This window comes from Pseudophryne corroboree, chromosome 6, assembly GCF_028390025.1.
Source record: "Pseudophryne corroboree isolate aPseCor3 chromosome 6, aPseCor3.hap2, whole genome shotgun sequence".
Classification (NCBI taxonomy): domain Eukaryota; kingdom Metazoa; phylum Chordata; class Amphibia; order Anura; family Myobatrachidae; genus Pseudophryne; species Pseudophryne corroboree.
Genome location: NC_086449.1, coordinates 96,536,303 through 96,555,884, shown reverse-complemented (window position 1 = coordinate 96,555,884; position 19,582 = coordinate 96,536,303). Strand labels below are relative to the sequence as shown.

At 48.3% G+C, this 19,582-nt stretch overlaps 1 protein-coding gene across 2 annotated transcripts in view; it reads left to right on the top strand.

Moving 5' to 3' along the window:
* The window catches only part of DSN1 (DSN1 component of MIS12 kinetochore complex), an 88,999-nt gene that overhangs the window by 42,328 nt on the left and 27,089 nt on the right, over positions 1-19,582 (top strand). For both annotated transcript variants that reach the window (XM_063931496.1, XM_063931497.1), the window contains exons 4-5: positions 4,926-5,013; positions 12,105-12,164. In XM_063931496.1, coding sequence (XP_063787566.1) covers positions 4,926-5,013; positions 12,105-12,164 — 148 coding nt within the window. The remainder of the gene's footprint in view (positions 1-4,925; positions 5,014-12,104; positions 12,165-19,582) is intronic.

Sequence of the window (19,582 nt, the reverse complement as noted above, 5' to 3'; positions counted from 1 at the left end):
GAACCCCCTGTCCCTGACAAGAGGGTACACATGTATAAAGAGAAAAAGCCTGAGGTCACTTTTCCATCCTCGTATGAGCTGAGCGAGCTGTGCGAAAAGGCTTGGGAATCTCCAGACAAGAGGCTGCAGATTCCCAAAAGGATTCTTATGGCGTATCCTTTCCCGCAAACGGATAGGGTACAATGGGAGTCTTCTCCTAAGGTGGACAAGGCTTTAACACGTTTATCAAAGAAGATAGCGCTGCCATCCCAAGATACGGCTACCCTCAAGGATGCTGCTGTTCGCAGACAGGAGGTTACCATGAAGTCCATTTACACACATTCAGGTACAATTCTTAGACCGGCAATGGCGTCGGCCTGGGTTTGTAGTGCTGTCGCAGCATATACAGACTCCTTATCTACGGAAATTGAGACCCTAGATAAGGATACCATTTTAATGAACCTAGGGCATATAAAAGATGCTGCGTTATATATGAGGGATGCTCAAAGAGACATTTGTTTGCTAAGTTCCAGAATAAACGCTATGTCAGTTTCTGCTAGGCGAGTCTATGAACCCGACAGTGGACGGGTGATGCCGACTCAAAGAGGCATATGGAGTTGTTGCCTTACAAAGGTGAGGAGTTATTTAGAGAAGGACTCTCGGACCTCGTCTCCGCAGGTAAATTGAATTTTTTGCCTTATGTTCCCTCACAGCCTAAGAAAGTGCCTCATTATCAAATGCAGTCCTTTCGTTCGAATAAAAGCAAAAGAGTACGAGGATCGTCCTTTCTTTCCAGAGGTAAGGGCAGAGGAAAAAAGCTGCACACAGCTAGTTCCCAGGAACAGAAGTCCTCCCCTGCCTCTGCAAAATCCACCGCATGACGCTGGGGCTTCCCTGGAGGAGTCCGCTCAAGTGGGGGCACGTCTTCGACTTTTCAGCCACATCTGGGTTCATTCACAGGTGGATCCCTGGGCAATAGAAATTGTTTCTCAGGGATACAAGCTGGAATTCGAAGAGGTGCCTCCTGGACGGTTTTTCAAATTGGCTCTACCTGCGGCTCCCTCGGAGAGGGAGTTGGTGTTGAATGCAATACAAAAATTGTATCTTCAACAGGTAGTGGTCAAGGTTCCTCTACTGCAGCAAGGAAAGGGTTATTACTCAACCCTGTTTGTGGTTCCGAAACCGGACGGTTCGGTCAGACCCATTTTGAATTTAAAATCCCTGAACCTATACTTGAAAAGGTTCAAATTCAAGATGGAATCGCTCAGGGCGGTCATCGCCAGACTGGAAGGGGGGGATTTTATGGTTTCCCTGGACATAAAGGATGCATACCTTCATGTTCCAATATTTCCTCCTCAGGCGTTCCTGAGATTTGCTGTACAAGATTGTCATTACCAATTTCAGATGTTGCCGTTTGGGCTTTCAACAGCCCCGAGGATTTTCACCAAGGTAATGGCGGAAATGATGGTGCTTCTGCGCAAGCGAGGGGTCACAATTATCCCATACTTGGACGATCTCCTCATAAAAGCGAGATCTCAGGAGAAGTTACTGGACAGCGTGTCTCTGTCTTTGAAGGTGTTACAGCAACACGGCTGGATTCTCAATATCCCGAAGTCACAGTTGGTTCCTACGACGCGTCTGACCTTCTTGGGCTTGATTCTGGACACAGACCAGAAGACATTTTTCTTCCAATGGAAAAAGCTCAGGAACTCATGACTCTGGTCAGGAACCTATTGAAGCCAAAACAGGTGTCAGTGCATCACTGCACTCGAGTCCTGGGGAAAATGGTGGCATTGTACGAAGCCATTCCCTTCGGCAGGTTCCATGCGAGGACCTTCCAATGGGACCTACTGGACAAGTGGTCCGGGTCACATCTACAAATGCATCAGAGGATCACCCTGTCCCCCAGAGCAAGGGTGTCTTTCCTGTGGTGGCTGCAGAGTGCTCACCTCCTAGAGGGTCGCAGGTTCGGCATTCAGGACTGGATCCTGGTGACCACAGACGCAAGTCTCTGAGGTTGGGGAGCAGTCACACAGGGAAGAAATTTCCAAGGTCTTTGGTCGAGTCTAGAGACTTGTCTCCACATCAACATCCTACGTCAAGCGGAGGCATTACTTCGCGACAAACCAGTTCTAATTCAGTCGGACAATGTCACCGCAGTAGCTCATGTAAACCGCGAAGGCGGCACAAGGAGCAGGGTGGCAATGGCGGAAGCCACCAGGATTCTTCGCTGGGCGGAAAATCATGTATACGCACTGTCAGCAGTGTTCATTCCGGGAGTGGACAACTGGGAAGCAGACTTCCTCAGCAGACACGACCTGCATCCGGGAGATTGGGGACTTCATCAGGAAGTCTTCGCGCAGATCGCAGGTCGGTGGGAACTGCCCCAGATAGACATGATGGCGTCCCGTCTCAACACAAAGTTAAAAAGGTATTGCGCCAGGTCAAGAGATCCTCGGGCGATAGCTGTGGACGCCCTGGTGACACCGTGGGTGTTTCGTCGGTCTATGTGTTTCCTCCTCTTCCTCTTATACCCAAGGTGTTGAGAATAATAAGACAAAGAAGAGTGAGAACAATACTCATTGTTCCAGATTGGCCACGAAGGACTTGGTATCCGGATCTACAGGAATTGCTCACAGAATATCCGTGGCCTCTTCCTCTAAGACAGGACCTGCTGCAGCAGGGGCCCTGTCTGTTCCAAGACTTGCCACGGCTGCGTTTGATGGCATGGCGGTTGAACGCCGGATCCTAACGGAAAAAAGTATTCCGGATGAGGTCAGTCCTACGCTAATAAAGGCTAGGAAGGACGTGACATCAAAACATTATCACCGAATATGGAGAAAATATGTTTCTTGGTGTGAAGCCAGGAATGCTCCTACGGAGGAATTCCATCTGGGTCGTCTCCTTCACTTCCTGCAAACGAGTGAATTTGGGCCTAAAATTAGGCTCCATAAAAGTTCAGATTTCGCCCTTATCCATTTTCTTTTAAAAAGAATTGACCTCTATAACTGAAGTACAGACTTTTGTAAAGGGAGTACTGTATATTCAGCCTCCTTTTGTACCTCCGGTGGCGCCTTGGGACCTTAACGTGGTGTTAAGTTTCCTTAAGTCACATTGGTTTGAACCACTCAAAACGGTGGAGTTAAAATATCTCACTTGGAAGGTGGTCATGTTGTTAGCCTTGGCTTCGGCTAGGCGAGTTTCGGAATTGGCGGCTTTATCACATAAAAGCCCCTATCTGGTTTTCCATATGGATAGAGCGGAGTTACGGACCCGTCCTCAATTCCTACCTAAGGTGGTCTCATCCTTTCATATGAACCAACCTATTGTCGTGCCTGTGGCTACTCGTGACTTGGAGGATTCAGAGTCCCTTGATGTGTTCAGGGCTTTGAAAATTTACGTGGCCAGAACGGCTAGGATCAGAAAAACAGAAGCACTGTTTGTCCTGTATGCAGCCAACAAGGTTGGCGGCCCTGCTTCAAAGCAGACTATTGCTCGATGGACCTGTAACACGATCCAGCAAGTGCATTCTACAACAGGATTGCAGTTACCAAAATCGGTTAAGGCCCATTCCACTAGGAAGGTGGGCTCGTCTTGGGCAGCTGCCCGAGGGGTCTCGGCACTACAGCTGTGCCGAGCTGCTACTTGGTCGGGGTCAAACACCTTTGCAAAGTTTTGTAAGTTTGATACCCTGGCTGAGGAGGACCTCATGTTTACTCAATCGGTGCTGCAGAGTCATCCGCACTCTGCCGCCCGTTTGGGAGCTTTGGTATAATCCCCATGGTCCTTACGGAGTTCCAGCATCCTCTAGGACGTTAGAGAAAATAAGATTTTAAACCTACCGGTAAATCTTTTTCTCGTAGTCCGTAGAGGATGCTGGGCGCCCGTCCCAAGTGCCGACTACTTCTGCAATACTTGTATATAGTTATTGCTTCAATAAGGGTTATGTTATAGTTTCATCGGTTTTGGACCGAAACTATGCTGTTTTTCATACTGTTAACTGGTTAGTTTAATACAAGTTATACGGTGTGATTGGTGTGGCTGGTATGAATCTTGCCCTTGGATTAACTAAAATCCTTTCCTCGTACTGTCCTTCTCCTCTGGGCACAGTTTCTCTAACTGAGGTCTGGAGGAGGGGCTTAGAGGGAGGTGCCAGTGCACACCCAGAGTTAAAGTCTTTCTTAAAGTGCCCATGTCTCCCGCGGAGCCCGTCTATTCCCATGGTCCTTACGGAGTCCCCAGCATCCTCTACGGACTACGAGAAAAAGATTTACCGGTAGGTTTAAAATCTTTTTTTTTTTTTTTTTTGTTGCCGTCTGAGCAAATGTCAGTAAGTCTTAGGCTGCCAGTGATCTGCGACTGAGACAACCTGGACGTGATCTGCGCTAATGATGGAGACCCTCCCCGCAAACGCCTGGGCACGCCTGTGTTTTTTCTGACACACCCAGAAAACGGCAGGTTTACGCCCAGAAACATCGGCTTCCTGTCAGTCAAACAGTGGCTACATTGCGATTACGATCTGTACGCATTTTCTGACACTATTACCCCTCCGTGCTTGCGCAATGCAAACTCTACACATGCACAGTTTTCTAATCGCTCAATTTGCAGTTTCTCTGAATAGCAATCCATGCTGAATTAGGCCCACAGTCCATACCAGAGGACTGAGTAGATCATCGAAATCTGCCATTGTGGGAGATGTGACAGCTTGCTCTGGGCCCATCTACCATAACTGAGTGCTGTATACGGCACACATAGCAGACGGAGCACCTAGGCCATTGCTGAAGGCTCTGCTCTTTGCGCAGGTTGAGGCTTACATCATCTTTTCAGGTAGAACGGACCCCACAATAAACAAATTGCGGAGAGGGTATTCAGTGTGTTTTGTTTTTAGTGTGCCCCCCACTCCAACCATGTGACTGATACTGATGATTTTCCATCTTTCTGCACAGTGTTATCCGCTAAAGAAAAGCTGAAGCGTATTCTTGAACGATTTTCTCATAATGGAACATTTAAAAGATGCACTGAGAATTCGAGCAGGTGAAGATCTGTATGAATATTGATGATTGCATGTTTTATGTATAGCCTCCAATGTTACTTAACCAGACGTTTAAAAGAGAAACTGTCAAAGAGACCATAGGTAGCTTCCTTTATGTGGCCAGGGAGAATTATACTATACACGATCTGTATGACCATTTGCTATCAAACACTAGAAAATGGACAAAAACTGTTTAATTTAACTAACTTGTCTGAACAACTGTTTGTCCAGTGTTTGGGAGCAAATGGTCAATTGTGACTTGCTCCCATTCATTACCAGGCTTTCATTCCAACCAGCCAGATCGGACAGATGGTCTGTCAGATAATTGTACAATATATTCCCAGGGTAACTTGGAGTTGGCAATATCTAGTCATGAGTCACACTTGCACATGCTGTAAATACAGATGTGTCCTTGTTCATCTTGCAGTTTTTTGTCTGCTGCGTTTGTACGCATCACGGCAGCAAGTAACCGCAGTCTGTTGCGCATACATACTTGCCTACCTGACCCTCTCCATGAGGGAGAAAATGCTCTGTTCTTGGACTTTCCTGGTAATGTGTGATTGCCATCACCTGCGGTGAAACACCTTTCTTATCAATTAACTAGCTCACCACAGGTGATGGCAATCATACATTACAAGGAAAGTCCAGGAACAGAGCATTTTCCCCCTCATGGAGAGGGTCAGATAGGCAAATATGCTGTTAAGACTAGTCGTGGCTTGCGTATGCGCCATGCATTCCTCTGGTGCGCACATAGTGACGGGCACACTATTTGCAGGAAATGAATGTGGAAACATTGATTTATTTCTATATGATGTTTGATCTGATATTGTTGTAGCCCAAAACAGTGTAGTGGGGGATGAGGACCCCAAGCTTTATAATGTAACCAGCTTCATTTTCTTTCTTGCTTTATCCAGCATCACAAATTTCTGGAGGTTGAACAGATCTTAATATTGTCCTGAACCACAATGTGGCCTATAGCAGCTGAGAAGCACATCCATCCTCATAATATTAATACTTTAAGTTTTGTGTAACAGTTTTTCTCTGACGTCCTAGTGGATGCTGGGGACTCCGTAAGGACCATGGGAATAGCGGGCTCCGCAGGAGACTGGGCACTCTAAAGAAAGATTTAGTACTATCTGGTGTGCACTGGCTCCTCCCTCTATGCCCCTCCTCCAGACCTCAGTTAGAATCTGTGCCCGGACAGAGCTGGGTGCTTTTAGTGAGCTCTCCTGAGCTTGCTAATAAGAAAGTATTTTAGTTAGGTTTTTTATTTTCAGAGAGCTTCTGCTGGCAACAGACTCTCTGCTACGAGGGACTGAGGGGAGAGAAGCAAACCTACTAACTGCGGCTAGATTGCGCTTCTTAGGCTACTGGACACCATTAGCTCCAGAGGGATCGAACACAGGACCTGACCTTGTCGTCCGTTCCCGGAGCCGCGCCGCCGTCCCCCTCGCAGAGCCAGAAGACAGAAGCGGAGAAGACATCGTAATCGGCGGCAGAAGACTCCTGTCTTCACATGAGGTAGCGCACAGCACTGCAGCTGTGCGCCATTGCGCCCACACACTCCGGTCACTGTAGGGTGCAGGGCGCAGGGGGGGGGCGTTCTGGCCAGCAATTGTTACCTCCTGGCGAATGCTGCATATAGACAGTGGCACACTGTTATATGTATGAGCCCCCGCCATTTATTTTACTAAAAATCGCGGGACAGAAGCCCGCCGCTGAGGGGACGGGGCCTTCTTCAGCACTCACCAGCGCCATTTTCCTTCCACAACTCCGCTGAGAGGAAGCTCCCCAGGCTCTCCCCTGCAGAATCACGGTAGAAGGGTAAAAAAGACAGGGGGGGCACATAAATTTAGGCGCATAAATCATAATACAGCAGCTACTGGGTAAACACTAAGTTACTGTGTAATCCCTGGGTTATATAGCGCTGGGGGGTGTGCTGGCAGACTCTCTCTCTGTCTCTCCAAAAGGCCTTGTGGGGGTCCTGTCCTCATTTAGAGCTTCCCCTGTGTGTGTGGTGTGTCGGTACGCGTGTGTCGACATGTTTGACGAAGAGGGCTATGTGGAGGCAGAGCAAGTGCAGTTGACTGACGTGTCGGTGCCGACATCTGATTGGATGGATATGTGGAAGGTGTTAAATGATAATGTAAACTTACATAAAAGGTTGGATAAAGCTGATACCTCGGGCCAGTCAGGGTCTCAACCCATGCCTGATCCTACAGCGCAGAGGCCCTCGGGGTCTCATAAGCGCCCACTATCCAAAATGGTTGACACAGATGTCGACACGGATTCTGACTCCAGTGTCGATGACGATGATGCAAAATTGCAACCAAAAATGACAAAAGCTATACGTTACATGATTATAGCGATGAAGGATATTTTACACATATCAGAGGTAAACCCTGTCCCTGACAAGAGGGTTTATATGTATGGGGAGAAAAAGCAAGAGGTGACTTTTCCCCCTTCACATGAGTTAAATGAGTTATGTGAAAGAGCGTGGGATTCCCCGGATAAGAAAGTCCTGATTTCCAAAAGGTTACTTATGGCGTACCCTTTCCCGCCAGAGGACAGGGTGCGCTGGGAATCCTCCCCTAGGGTAGATAAAGCTCTGACACGCTTATCTAAGAAGGTGGCCCTGCCGTCGCAGGATACGGCCACCCTAAAGGATCCTGCAGATAGAAAGCCGGAAAGTAACCTGAAATCTGTTTATACACATTCAGGGACTCTACTGAGGCCGGCAATTGCGTCGGCGTGGATGTGTAGTGCTGTAGCAGCGTGGACAGATAATCTGTCTGAGGAAATGGATACCTTAGACAGAGATACCATTATGCTGACCCTGGGGCATATAAAAGACACTGTCCTATATATGAGGGATGCCCAGAGGGACATTTGCCTACTGGGCTCTAGAATTAATGCAATGTTAATTTCTGCCAGAAGGGTCCTGTGGACTCGGCAGTGGACAGGTGATGCCGACTCCAAAAAACACATGGAGGTGTTACCTTACAAGGGTGAGGAATTGTATGGGGACGGTCTCTCTGACCTGGTTTCCACAGCTACTGCTGGGAAGTCAAACTTTTTGCCATATATTCCCTCACAACCGAAGAAAGCACCGTATTACCAAATGCAGTCCTTTCGCGCACAAAGAAGCAAGAAGGTCAGAGGTGCTTCCTTTCTTGCCAGAGGCAGGGGCAGAGGAAAAAAGCTGCACCTTACAGCTAGTTCCCAGGAACAGAAGTCCTCCCCGGCTTCCACTAAATCCACCGCATGACGCTGGGGCTCCACGGGTGGAGCCAGGAGCGGTGGGGACGCGTCTCCGACATTTCAGCCACCAGTCGGTTCGCTCACAGGTGGATCCCTGGGCTATACAGATTGTGTCTCAGGGATACAAGCTGGAATTCGAGGTGATGCCCCCTCAACGTTACCTAAAATCGGCCCTGCCAGCTTCCCCCATAGAAAGGGAAGTAGTGGTAGTGGCAATTCACAAGCTATTTCTCCAGCGGGTGGTGGTAAAGGTTCCCCTTCTTCAACAGGGGAAGGGATACTATTCCACAATGTTTGTGGTACCGAAACCGGACGGTTCGGTCAGACCTATATTAAATTTAAAGTCCCTGAACATTTATCTGAAAAGATTCAAGTTCAAGATGGAATCGCTCAGAGCGGTTATTGCAAGCCTGGAAGAGGGGGATTTTATGGTGTCTCTGGACATCAAGGATGCTTACTTGCATGTCCCCATTTATCCACCTCATCAGGAGTACCTCAGATTTGTGGTACAGGACTGTCATTACCAATTCCAGACGTTTCCGTTTGGCCTGTCCACGGCACCAAGAATATTTACCAAGGTAATGGCGGAAATGATGGTGATCCTGAGAAAGCAAGGAGTCACAGTTATCCCATACTTGGACGATCTCCTCATAAAGGCGAGGGAGCAGTTGCAGATCAGCGTAGCGCACTCACAGGAAGTGTTGCAACAGCATGGCTGGATTCTGAATATCCCAAAGTCGCAGCTGATTACTACGACGCGTCTCCCCTTTCTGGGCATGATTCTGGACACAGACCAGAAAAAGGTGTTTCTCCCGACGGAGAAGGCTCAAGAGCTTGTGACTCTAGTCAGAGACCTCTTAAAACCGAAACAGGTCTCGGTGCATCACTGCACGCGAGTCCTGGGAAAGATGGTGGCATCGTACGAAGCCATTCCCTTCGGCAGGTCCCATGCGAGGATCTTTCAATGGGATCTGTTGGACAAATGGTCCGGATCGCATCTTCAGATGCATCGGCTGATCAACCTGTCCCCCAGGGCCAGGGTGTCTCTTCTGTGGTGGCTACAGAGTGCTCACCTTCTCGAGGGCCGCAGATTCGGCATACAGGACTGGGTCCTGGTGACCACGGATGCGAGCCTCCGAGGGTGGGGGGCAGTCACTCAGGGAAGAAACCTTCCAAGGGTTGTGGTCAAGTCAGGAAACTTGTCTGCACATAAATATCCTGGAACTAAGGGCCATATTCAACGCCCTGAGTCAAGCGGAGCCCCTGCTTCGCAACCAACCGGTGCTGATTCAGTCAGACAACATCACCGCTGTGGCTCATGTAAACCGCCAGGGCAGCACAAGAAGCAGAGTCGCGATGGCGGAGGCCACCAGGATTCTTCGGTGGGCAGAGAATCACGTACAAGCACTGTCAGCAGTGTTCATTCCGGGGGTGGACAACTGGGAAGCAGACTTCCTCAGCGGGCACGACCTTCACCCGGGAGAGTGGGTACTTCATCACGAAGTCTTCATTCAGATTACAAATTGATGGGAACTGCCACAGGCAGACATGATGGCGTCCCGTCTCAACAAAAAGCTGCAACGGTGTTGCGCCAGGTCAAGAGACCCTCAGGCGATAGCTGTGGACGCCCTGGTAACACCGTGGGTGTTCCAGTCGGTCTATGTGTTCCCTCCTCTTCCTCTCATACCCAAGGTACTGAGAATCGTAAGAAGAAGAGGAGTGAGAACAATACTCATTGTTCCGGATTGGCCAAGAAGGCCTTGGTACCCGGAATTGCAAGAAATGCTCACAGAGGACCCATGGCCTCTGCCTCTCAGACAGGACCTGTTGCAACAGGGGCCCTGCCTGTTCCAAGACTTACCGCGGCTGCGTTTGACGGCATGGCGGTTGAACGCCGGAACCTAGCGGAAAAAGGCATTCAGGAGGAAGTTATTCCTATGCTGATAAAGGCTAGGAAGGACGTGACAGCAAAGCATGATCACCGCATATGGCGAAAATATGTTGCTTGGTGTGAGGCCAGGAATGCCCCTACAGAGGAATTCCAACTGGGCAGGTTTCTGCACTTTCTACAGGCTGGAGTGACTATGGGCTTGAAGTTGGGATCCATAAAGGTCCAGATTTCGGCCCTATCCAATTTCTTTCAAAAGTAACTGGCGTCTCTTCCTGAAGTTCAGACGTTTGTAAAGGGAGTGCTACATATTCAGCCTCCTTTTGTGCCACCAGTGGCACCTTGGGATCTCAACATGGTTTTGGGTTTCCTAAAATCCCACTGGTTTGAACCACTTAAGACCGTGGAGCTAAAGTATCTCACGTGGAAGGTGGTCATGCTATTGGCATTAGCTTCGGCTAGGCGTGTGTCAGAATTGGCGGCTTTGTCATGTAAAAGCCCCTATCTGGTTTTTCATATGGACAGGGCAGAATTGCGGACTCGTCCCCAATTTCTGCCAAAGGTGGTGTCATCTCTTCATTTGAACCAACCTATTGTAGTGCCTGCGGCTACTCGTGACTTGGAGGATTCCAGGTTACTAGATGTAGTCAAGGCTTTGAAGATTTATGTAGCCCGAACGGCTGGAGTCAGGAAAACTGACTCGCTGTTTATCCTATATGCCCCCAACAAGTTGGGTGCTCCTGCTTCAAAGCAAACCGTTGCCCGCTGGATCTGTAACACGATTCAGCAGACTCATTCTGCGGCTGGATTGCCGCATCCAAAATCAGTGAAAGCCCATTCCACAAGGAAGGTGGGCTCTTCTTGGGCGGCTGCCTGAGGGGTCTCTGCATTACAGCTTTGCCGAGCTGCTACTTGGTCGGGTTCAAACACATTTGCAAAATTCTACAAGTTTGATACCCTGGCTAAGGAGGACCTTGAGTTTGCCCATTCGGTGCTGCAGAGTCATCCGCACTCTCCCGCCCGTTTGGGAGCTTTGGTATAATCCCCACGGTCCTTACGGAGTCCCCAGCATCCACTAGGACGTCAGAGAAAATAAGATTTTACTTACCGGTAAATCTATTTCTCGTAGTCCGTAGTGGATGCTGGGCGCCCGTCCCAAGTGCGCACTTTCTGCAATACGTGTACATAGTTATTGCTTAATAATGGGTTATGTTATGTTGGCATCCATTGTTGATGCCCTGTTGTTGTTCATACTGTTGACTGGATAAGTGTATCACAAGTTATACGGTGTGATTGGTGTGGCTGGTATGAGTCTTACCCGAGATTCCAAAATCCTTTCCTTATAATGTCTGCTCTTCCGGGCACAGTTTCCTTAACTGAGGTCTGGAGGAGGGGCATAGAGGGAGGAGCCAGTGCACACCAGATAGTACTAAATCTTTCTTTAGAGTGCCCAGTCTCCTGCGGAGCCCGCTATTCCCATGGTCCTTACGGAGTCCCCAGCATCCACTACGGACTACGAGAAATAGATTTACCGGTAAGTAAAATCTTATTATTTACTAGAAGAACTACATAAAAGAACCACTTGATTAGGGCTGGGATTGGTCCTGTCTCGTGCCCCCCCTGTTCTCCATCATTTAAAGCTGGTGAACTAAATACTCTCTGCATGTTTCTGGGGAAAACCTGCTATATATAACCTCCCCCCAGAGCTAGCTCCATCACTTTGTGAAAAAAATGTTTTTTGTGTATTATGCATTTAATCTTTTATTTAATACCAGGATTTTGTAAACAGCAGGACACCCATGTAAATGGATTTGTAGATTTATTAGATCCAGCCTCTGCATTATGACAGACACACTGAAATATGAATTATACTGCGTGGTGTTGGCACTTTGAGCTCTTTATTTACTTGTTTGCTTTTTTTGTCGTTTATTCGGTTTCAAAAAGTTTAACATCCAGTGAAGAATCGGAGGCTGCACAGGCACTAATTAGAGAAGGTATCTCCAAGTAAGTTAATCACTTAATTTAACAGTCGGTATATGTAACTTTTTTTTATTTATATAGGTTATAAACTGAATTCCATCATGCCTATAATATGTATTTTTGTTTATTTGTTTACCTGCTGTAAACACTTTGCACATTTTCCTATTTATTTTTATTTTTGCAGTACAGGTTGAGTCTCCCTTATCCAAAATGCTTGGGACCAGAGGTATTTTGGATATGGGATTTTTCCGTATTTTGGAATAATTGTATACCATAATGAGATATCATGGTGATGGGACCTAAATCTAAGCACAGAATGCGTTTATGTTACATATAGACCTTATACACACAGCCTGAAGGTCATTTTAGCCAATATTTTTTATAACTTTGTGCATTAAACAAAGTGTGTGTACATTCACACAATTCATTTATGTTTCATATACACCTTATACACACAGCCTGAAGGTCATTTTAATAAAATATTTTTAATAACTTTGTGTTTTAAACAGTCTGTGTACATTGATTATTCCGTATTTCGGAATATTTGGATATGGGATACTCAACCTGTATATGTAGACAGGTTTCCTGTGTTTGCTGTTCCTATTTTGAGACTGGTGAATGACTAGAGGGTGAATTTCACTAAGTTAAAGCTGATGCTTCACAACGTGTTTTCGGCCATGAAATTTAAAACAAAAATCTTACTAAATAAAAAAAAAAAACAGTGGCTGGTCCTTAATAAAACTCCTATCCTCACCCCAGACAGAGCTCAGAGGGGTGTTCCTAAGCCACTCTGTTCACTGCTTCATGCGACTGCCATGGTTCTGATTAAAAAATGTTCAATTGGAGCCCAAAGAGAAAAACCTGCCGCCATGGTGATTTACATTAAACAAACTTAATGGGTTTGCTGCTTTAGTACCTTTTTAATTTATTATAAGTATAATGTTGTAATAGTCTATTAATTTAGACATTGACTTTGAGATAAAGGACTTCCATGGTTATGACCCAGGAGTCCTGAGCATGTGCAAAAGGAAGCATGCGCCACAGTGGACACTAGGAGGGATCTGATTGGATCCTTCTTTGGAGTGTGATAAGCCCATAGGCTTCTACTGGGCCATGGCATTACCTACTGGGTCCAAGGAGCTTGATCCATATGGGGCAGTCTGAGTTTTGATCATATTTTCAGGTTTAGTACATCCTGCCCATAATGTGTGGCCATTGTGATTTAGGGCCCTGTTTGTGGCCTCAAAGTATAATGTGCCCAACTGTTTTCTCATACAAACTAATAATGTCTCTAATCTTATGCATCTTTAACAGCTACAAGCTGCATTTCTATCCAGGCTACACTGGTCCTAATTGTTTTGGTGCAGACCAAGCCAGCCTATATAGGCATCAGGTGGTCATAACCTCACCAAAATGTTTTTTCTCTAACGTCCTAGTGGATGCTGGGGACTCCGAAAGGACCATGGGGAATAGCGGCTCCGCAGGAGACTGGGCACAAAGTAAAAGCTTTAGGACTAGCTGGTGTGCACTGGCTCCTCCCCCTATGACCCTCCTCCAAGCCTCCGTTAAGATTTTGTGCCCGAACGAGAAGGGTGCAATCTAGGTGGCTCTCCTGAGCTGCTTAGAGTAAAAGTTTAAATAGGTTTTTTATTTTCAGTGAGACCTGCTGGCAACAGGCTCACTGCATCGAGGGACTAAGGGGAGAAGAAGCGAACTCACCTGCGTGCAGAGTGGATTGGGCTTCTTAGGCTACTGGACATTGGCTCCAGAGGGACGATCACAGGCCCAGCCATGGATGGGTCCCGGAGCCGCGCCGCCGGCCCCCTTACAGATGCTGAAGCAAGAAGAGGTCCATAAATCGGCGGCAGAAGACTTTCCTGTCTTCATAAGGTAGCGCACAGCACTGCAGCTGTGCGCCATTGCTCTCAGCACACTTCATACTTCGGTCACTGAGGGTGCAGGGCGCTGGGGGGGGGCGCCCTGGGAAGCAATGAATTTACCTTATTTGGCAAAAAATACATCACATATAGCTCCTGGGCTATATGGATGTATTTAACCCCTGCCAGTTTTCCAGAAAAAAGCGGGAGAAGAGCCCGCCGTGAAGGGGGCGGGGCCTATCTCCTCAGCACACAGCGCCATTTTTCCCACACAGCTCCGCTGGTAGGAAGGCTCCCAGAATCTCCCCTGCATCCTGCAACTACAGAAACAGGGTAAAAAAGAGAGGGGGGGCACTTATTTGGCAAAATAACAGATATAAGCAGCTATAAGGGATAGACACTTATTGTAAGGTTGTCCCTATACATATATAGCGCTCTGGTGTGTGCTGGCAAACTCTCCCTCTGTCTCCCCAAGGGGCTAAGTGGGTCCTGTCCTCTATCAGAGCATTCCCTGTGTGTGTGCTGGGTGTCGGTACGTGTGTGTCGACATGTATGAGGAGGAAAATGATGTGGAGGCGGAGCAATTGCCTATAATGGTGATGTCACCCCCTAGGGAGTCGACACCTGAATGGATGGCCGTAATTAAGGAATTACGTGACAGTGTCGGCACGTTACAGAAAACTGTTGACGACATGAGACAGCCGGCAGCTCAGTTAGTGCCTGTCCAGGCGTCTCAAACACCGTCAGGGGCTATTAAACGCCCGTTACCTCAGTGGGTCGACACGGACCCAGACACAGACACTGACTCCAGTGTCGACGGTGAAGAAACAAACGTATTTTCCAGTAGGGCCACACGTTACATGATCACGGCAATGAAGGAGGTTTTGCACATCTCTGATACTGCAAGTACCACAAAAAGGGGTATTATGTGGGGTGTGAAAAAACTACCCGTAGTTTTTCCTATATCAGATGAATTGAATGAAGTGTGTGATGAAGTGTGGGTTACCCCCGACAAAAAACTGCTAATTTCTAAAAAATTATTGGCACTATATCCCTTCCCACCAGAGGTTAAGGCTCGTTGGGAAACACCCCCTAGGGTGGATAAGGCGCTCACACGCTTATCAAAACAAGTGGCGTTACCGTCTCCAGAAACGGACGCCCTTAAGGAGCCAGCAGATAGGAGGCTGGAAAATATCCTTAAAAGTATATACACTCATACTGGTGTTATACTGCGACCAGCAATCGCCTCAGCCTGGATGTGCAGTGCTGGGGTGGCTTGGTCGGATTCCCTGACTGAAAATATTGATACCCTGGACAGGGACAATATATTATTGACTATAGAGCATTTAAAGGATGCATTCCTATATATGCGAGATGCACAGAGAGACATTTGCACTCTGGCATCAAGAGTAAGTGCGATGTCCATTTCTGCCAGAAGAGGATTATGGACGCGACAGTGGTCAGGGGATGCGGATTCCAAACGGCATATGGAAGTATTGCCGTATAAAGGGGAGGAGTTATTTGGGGGCGGTCTATCGGACCTGGTGGCCACGGCAACGGCTGGGAAATCCACCTTTTTACCCCAAGTCACCTCGCAGCAGAAAAAGATACCGTCTTTTCAGGCTCAGTCCTTTCGTCCCCATAAGGGCAAGCGGGCAAAAGGCCACTCATATCTGCCCCGGGGCAGAGGAAGGGGAAAAAGACTGCAACAGACAGCTTCTTCCCACGAACAGAAGCCCTCCCCCGCTTCTGCCAAGTCCTCAGCATGACGCTGGGGCCTTACAAGCGGACTCAGGCACGGTGGGGGCCCGTCTCAAGAATTTCAGCGCGCAGTGGGCTCACTCGCAAGTGGACCCCTGGATCCTGCAGGTAGTATCTCAGGGGTACAAATTGAAATTTGAGACGTCTCCCCCTCGCCGGTTCCTGAAGTCTACTTTACCAACGTCTACCCCCGACAGGGAGGCGGTATTGGAAGCCATTCACAAGCTGTATTCCCAGCAAGTGATAATCAAGGTACCCCTCCTACAACAGGGAAAGGGGTATTACTCCACGCTGTTTGTGGTACCGAAGCCGGACGGCTCGGTGAGACCCATTTTAAATCTGAAAGCCTTGAACACTTACATAAAAAGGTTCAAGTTCAAGATGGAGTCACTCAGAGCAGTGATAGCGAACCTGGAAGAAGGGGACTACATGGTGTCTCTGGACATCAAGGATGCTTAACCTCCATGTCCCAATTTGCCCTTCTCACCAAGGGTACCTCAGGTTTGTGGTACAGAACTGTCACTATCAGTTTCAGACGCTGCCGTTTGGATTGTCCACGGCACCCCGGGTCTTTACCAAGGTAATGGCCGAAATGATGATTCTTCTTCGAAGAAAAGGCGTCTTAATTATCCCTTACTTGGACGATCTCCTGATAAGGGCACGGTCCAGAGAACAGTTAGAGGTCGGAGTAGCACTATCTCAAATAGTACTACGACAGCACGGATGGATTCTAAATATTCCAAAATCGCAGCTGATTCCGACGACACGTCTGCTGTTCCTAGGGATGATTCTGGACACAGTACAGAAAAAGGTGTTTCTCCCGGAAGAGAAAGCCAGGGAGTTATCCGACCTAGTCAGGAAACTCCTAAGACCAGGCCAGGTGTCAGTGCATCAGTGCACAAGGGTCCTGGGAAAGATGGTGGCTTCTTACGAAGCGATTCCATTCGGCAGATTCCACGCAAGAACTTTTCAGTTGGATCTGCTAGACAAATGGTCCGGATCGCATCTTCAAATGCATCAGCGGATAACCCTGTCTCCAAGGACAAGGGTGTCTCTCCTGTGGTGGTTACAGAGTGCTCATCTCCTAGAGGGCCGCAGATTCGGCATTCAGGATTGGGTCCTGGTGACCACGGATGCCAGCCTGAGAGGCTGGGGAGCAGTCACACAGGGAAAAAATTTCCAGGGCTTGTGGTCAAGCATGGAAACGTCACTTCACATAAATATCCTGGAACTAAGGGCCATTTACAATGCCCTAAGTCAGGCAAGGCCTCTGCTTCAGGGTCAGCCAGTATTGATCCAGTCGGACAACATCACTGCAGTCGCCCACGTAAACAGACAGGGCGGCACAAGAAGCAGGAGGGCAATGACGGAAGTGGCAAGGATTCTTCGCTGGGCGGAAAATCATGTGATAGCACTGTCAGCAGTGTTCATTCCGGGAGTGGACAACTGGGAAGCAGACTTCCTCAGCAGACACGATCTTCACCCGGGGGAGTGGGGACTTCACCCAGAAGTCTTCCACATGATTGTAAACCGTTGGGAAAAACCAAAGGTGGACATGATGGCGTCTCGCCTCAACAAAAAACTGGACAGATATTGCTCCAGGTCAAGGGACCCTCAGGCAATAGCTGTGGACGCTCTGGTAACACCGTGGGTGTACCGGTCAGTGTATGTGTTCCCTCCTCTTCCTCTCATACCAAAAGTACTGAGAATCATAAGAAGGAGAGGAGTAAAGACTATACTCGTGGCTCCGGATTGGCCAAGAAGGACTTGGTACCCGGAAATTCAAGAGATGCTCACGGAAGACCCGTGGCCTCTACCTCTAAGACAGGACCTGCTCCAGCAGGGACCATGTCTGTTCCAAGACTTACCGCGGCTGCGTTTGACGGCATGGCGGTTGAACGCCGGATCCTGAAGGAAAAAGGCATTCCGGATGAAGTCATCCCTACCCTGATCAAAGCCAGGAAGGATGTAACCGTACAACATTATCACCGTATTTGGCGTAAATATGTTGCGTGGTGCGAGGCCAGGAAGGCCCCTACGGAGGAATTTCAACTGGGTCGATTCCTGCATTTCCTGCAAACAGGACTGTCTATGGGCCTCAAATTAGGGTCCATTAAGGTTCAAATTTCGGCCCTGTCGATATTCTTCCAAAAAGAACTAGCTTCTGTTCCTGAAGTTCAGACGTTTGTCAAGGGAGTACTGCATATACAGCCTCCTTTTGTGCCTCCAGTGGCACCTTGGGATCTCAATGTAGTGTTGGGATTCCTAAAATCACATTGGTTTGAACCACTCACCACTGTGGACTTGAAATATCTCACATGGAAAGTAGTAATGCTGTTAGCCCTGGCTTCAGCCAGGCGTGTATCAGAATTGGCGGCTTTATCCTATAAAAGCCCTTACCTAATTTTTCATACGGACAGGGCAGAATTGAGGACTTCTCCCTAAGGTGGTTTCAGCATTTCACTTAAACCAACCTATTGTGGTGCCTGCGGCTACTAGGGACTTGGAGGATTCCAAGTTGCTGGACGTAGTCAGGGCCCTGAAAATATGTTTCCAGGACGGCTGGAGTCAGAAAATCTGACTCGCTGTTTATCCTGTATGCACCCAACAAGCTGGGTGCTCCTGCTTCTAAGCAGACGATTGCTCGTTGGATTTGTAGTACAATTCAGCTTGCACATTCTGTGGCAGGCCTGCCACAGCCAAAATCTGTAAAAGCCCATTCCACACGGAAAGTGGGCTCATCTTGGGCGGCTGCCCGAGGGGTCTCGGCTTTACAACTTTGCCGAGCAGCTACTTGGTCAGGGGCAAACACGTTTGCTAGATTCTACAAATTTGATACCCTGGCTGAGGAGGACCTGGAGTTCTCTCATTCGGTGCTGCAGAGTCATCCGCACTCTCCCGCCCGTTTGGGAGCTTTGGTATAATCCCCATGGTCCTTTCGGAGTCCCCAGCATCCACTAGGACGTTAGAATTATCGGTAAGTAAATTCTTATTTTCTCTATTTCTCATAGTCCGTAGTGGATGCTGGGCGCCCATCTCAAGTGCGGATTGTCTGCATTACTTGTACATAGTTATTGTTACAAAAATCGGGTTATTGTTGTTGTGAGCCATCTTTTCAGAGGCTCCTTTTTGTTATCATGCTGTTAACTGGGTTCAGATCACAAGTTGTACGGTGTGATTGGTGTGGCTGGTATGAGTCTTACCCGGGATTCAAAATCCTTCCTTATTGTGTACGCTCGTCCGGGCACAGTATCCTAACTGAGGCTTGGAGGAGGGTCATAGGGGGAGGAGCCAGTGCACACCAGCTAGTCCTAAAGCTTTTACTTTGTGCCCAGTCTCCTGCGGAGCCGCTATTCCCCATGGTCCTTTCGGAGTCCCCAGCATCCACTACGGACTATGAGAAATAGAATTATCGGTAAGTAAATTCTTAATTTCTCTGACGTCCTAGTGGATGCTGGGAACTCCGTAAGGACCATGGGGAATAGCGGGCTCCGAAGGAGGCTGGGCACTCTAGAAAGATTTATGACTACCTGGTGTGCACTGGCTCCTCCCACTATGACCCTCCTCCAAGCCTCAGTTAGATTTTGTGCCCGGCCGAGGTTGGATGCACACTAGGGGCTCTCCTGAGCCTTTAGAAAGAAAGTATAGAAATTAGGTTTTTTATTTTCAGTGAGACCTGCTGGCAACAGGCTCACTGCAGCGAGGGACTAAGGGGAGAAGAAGCGAACCTGCCTGCTTGCAGCCAGCTTGGGCTTCTTAGGCTACTGGACACCGTTAGCTCCAGAGGGATCGACCGCAGGCCCA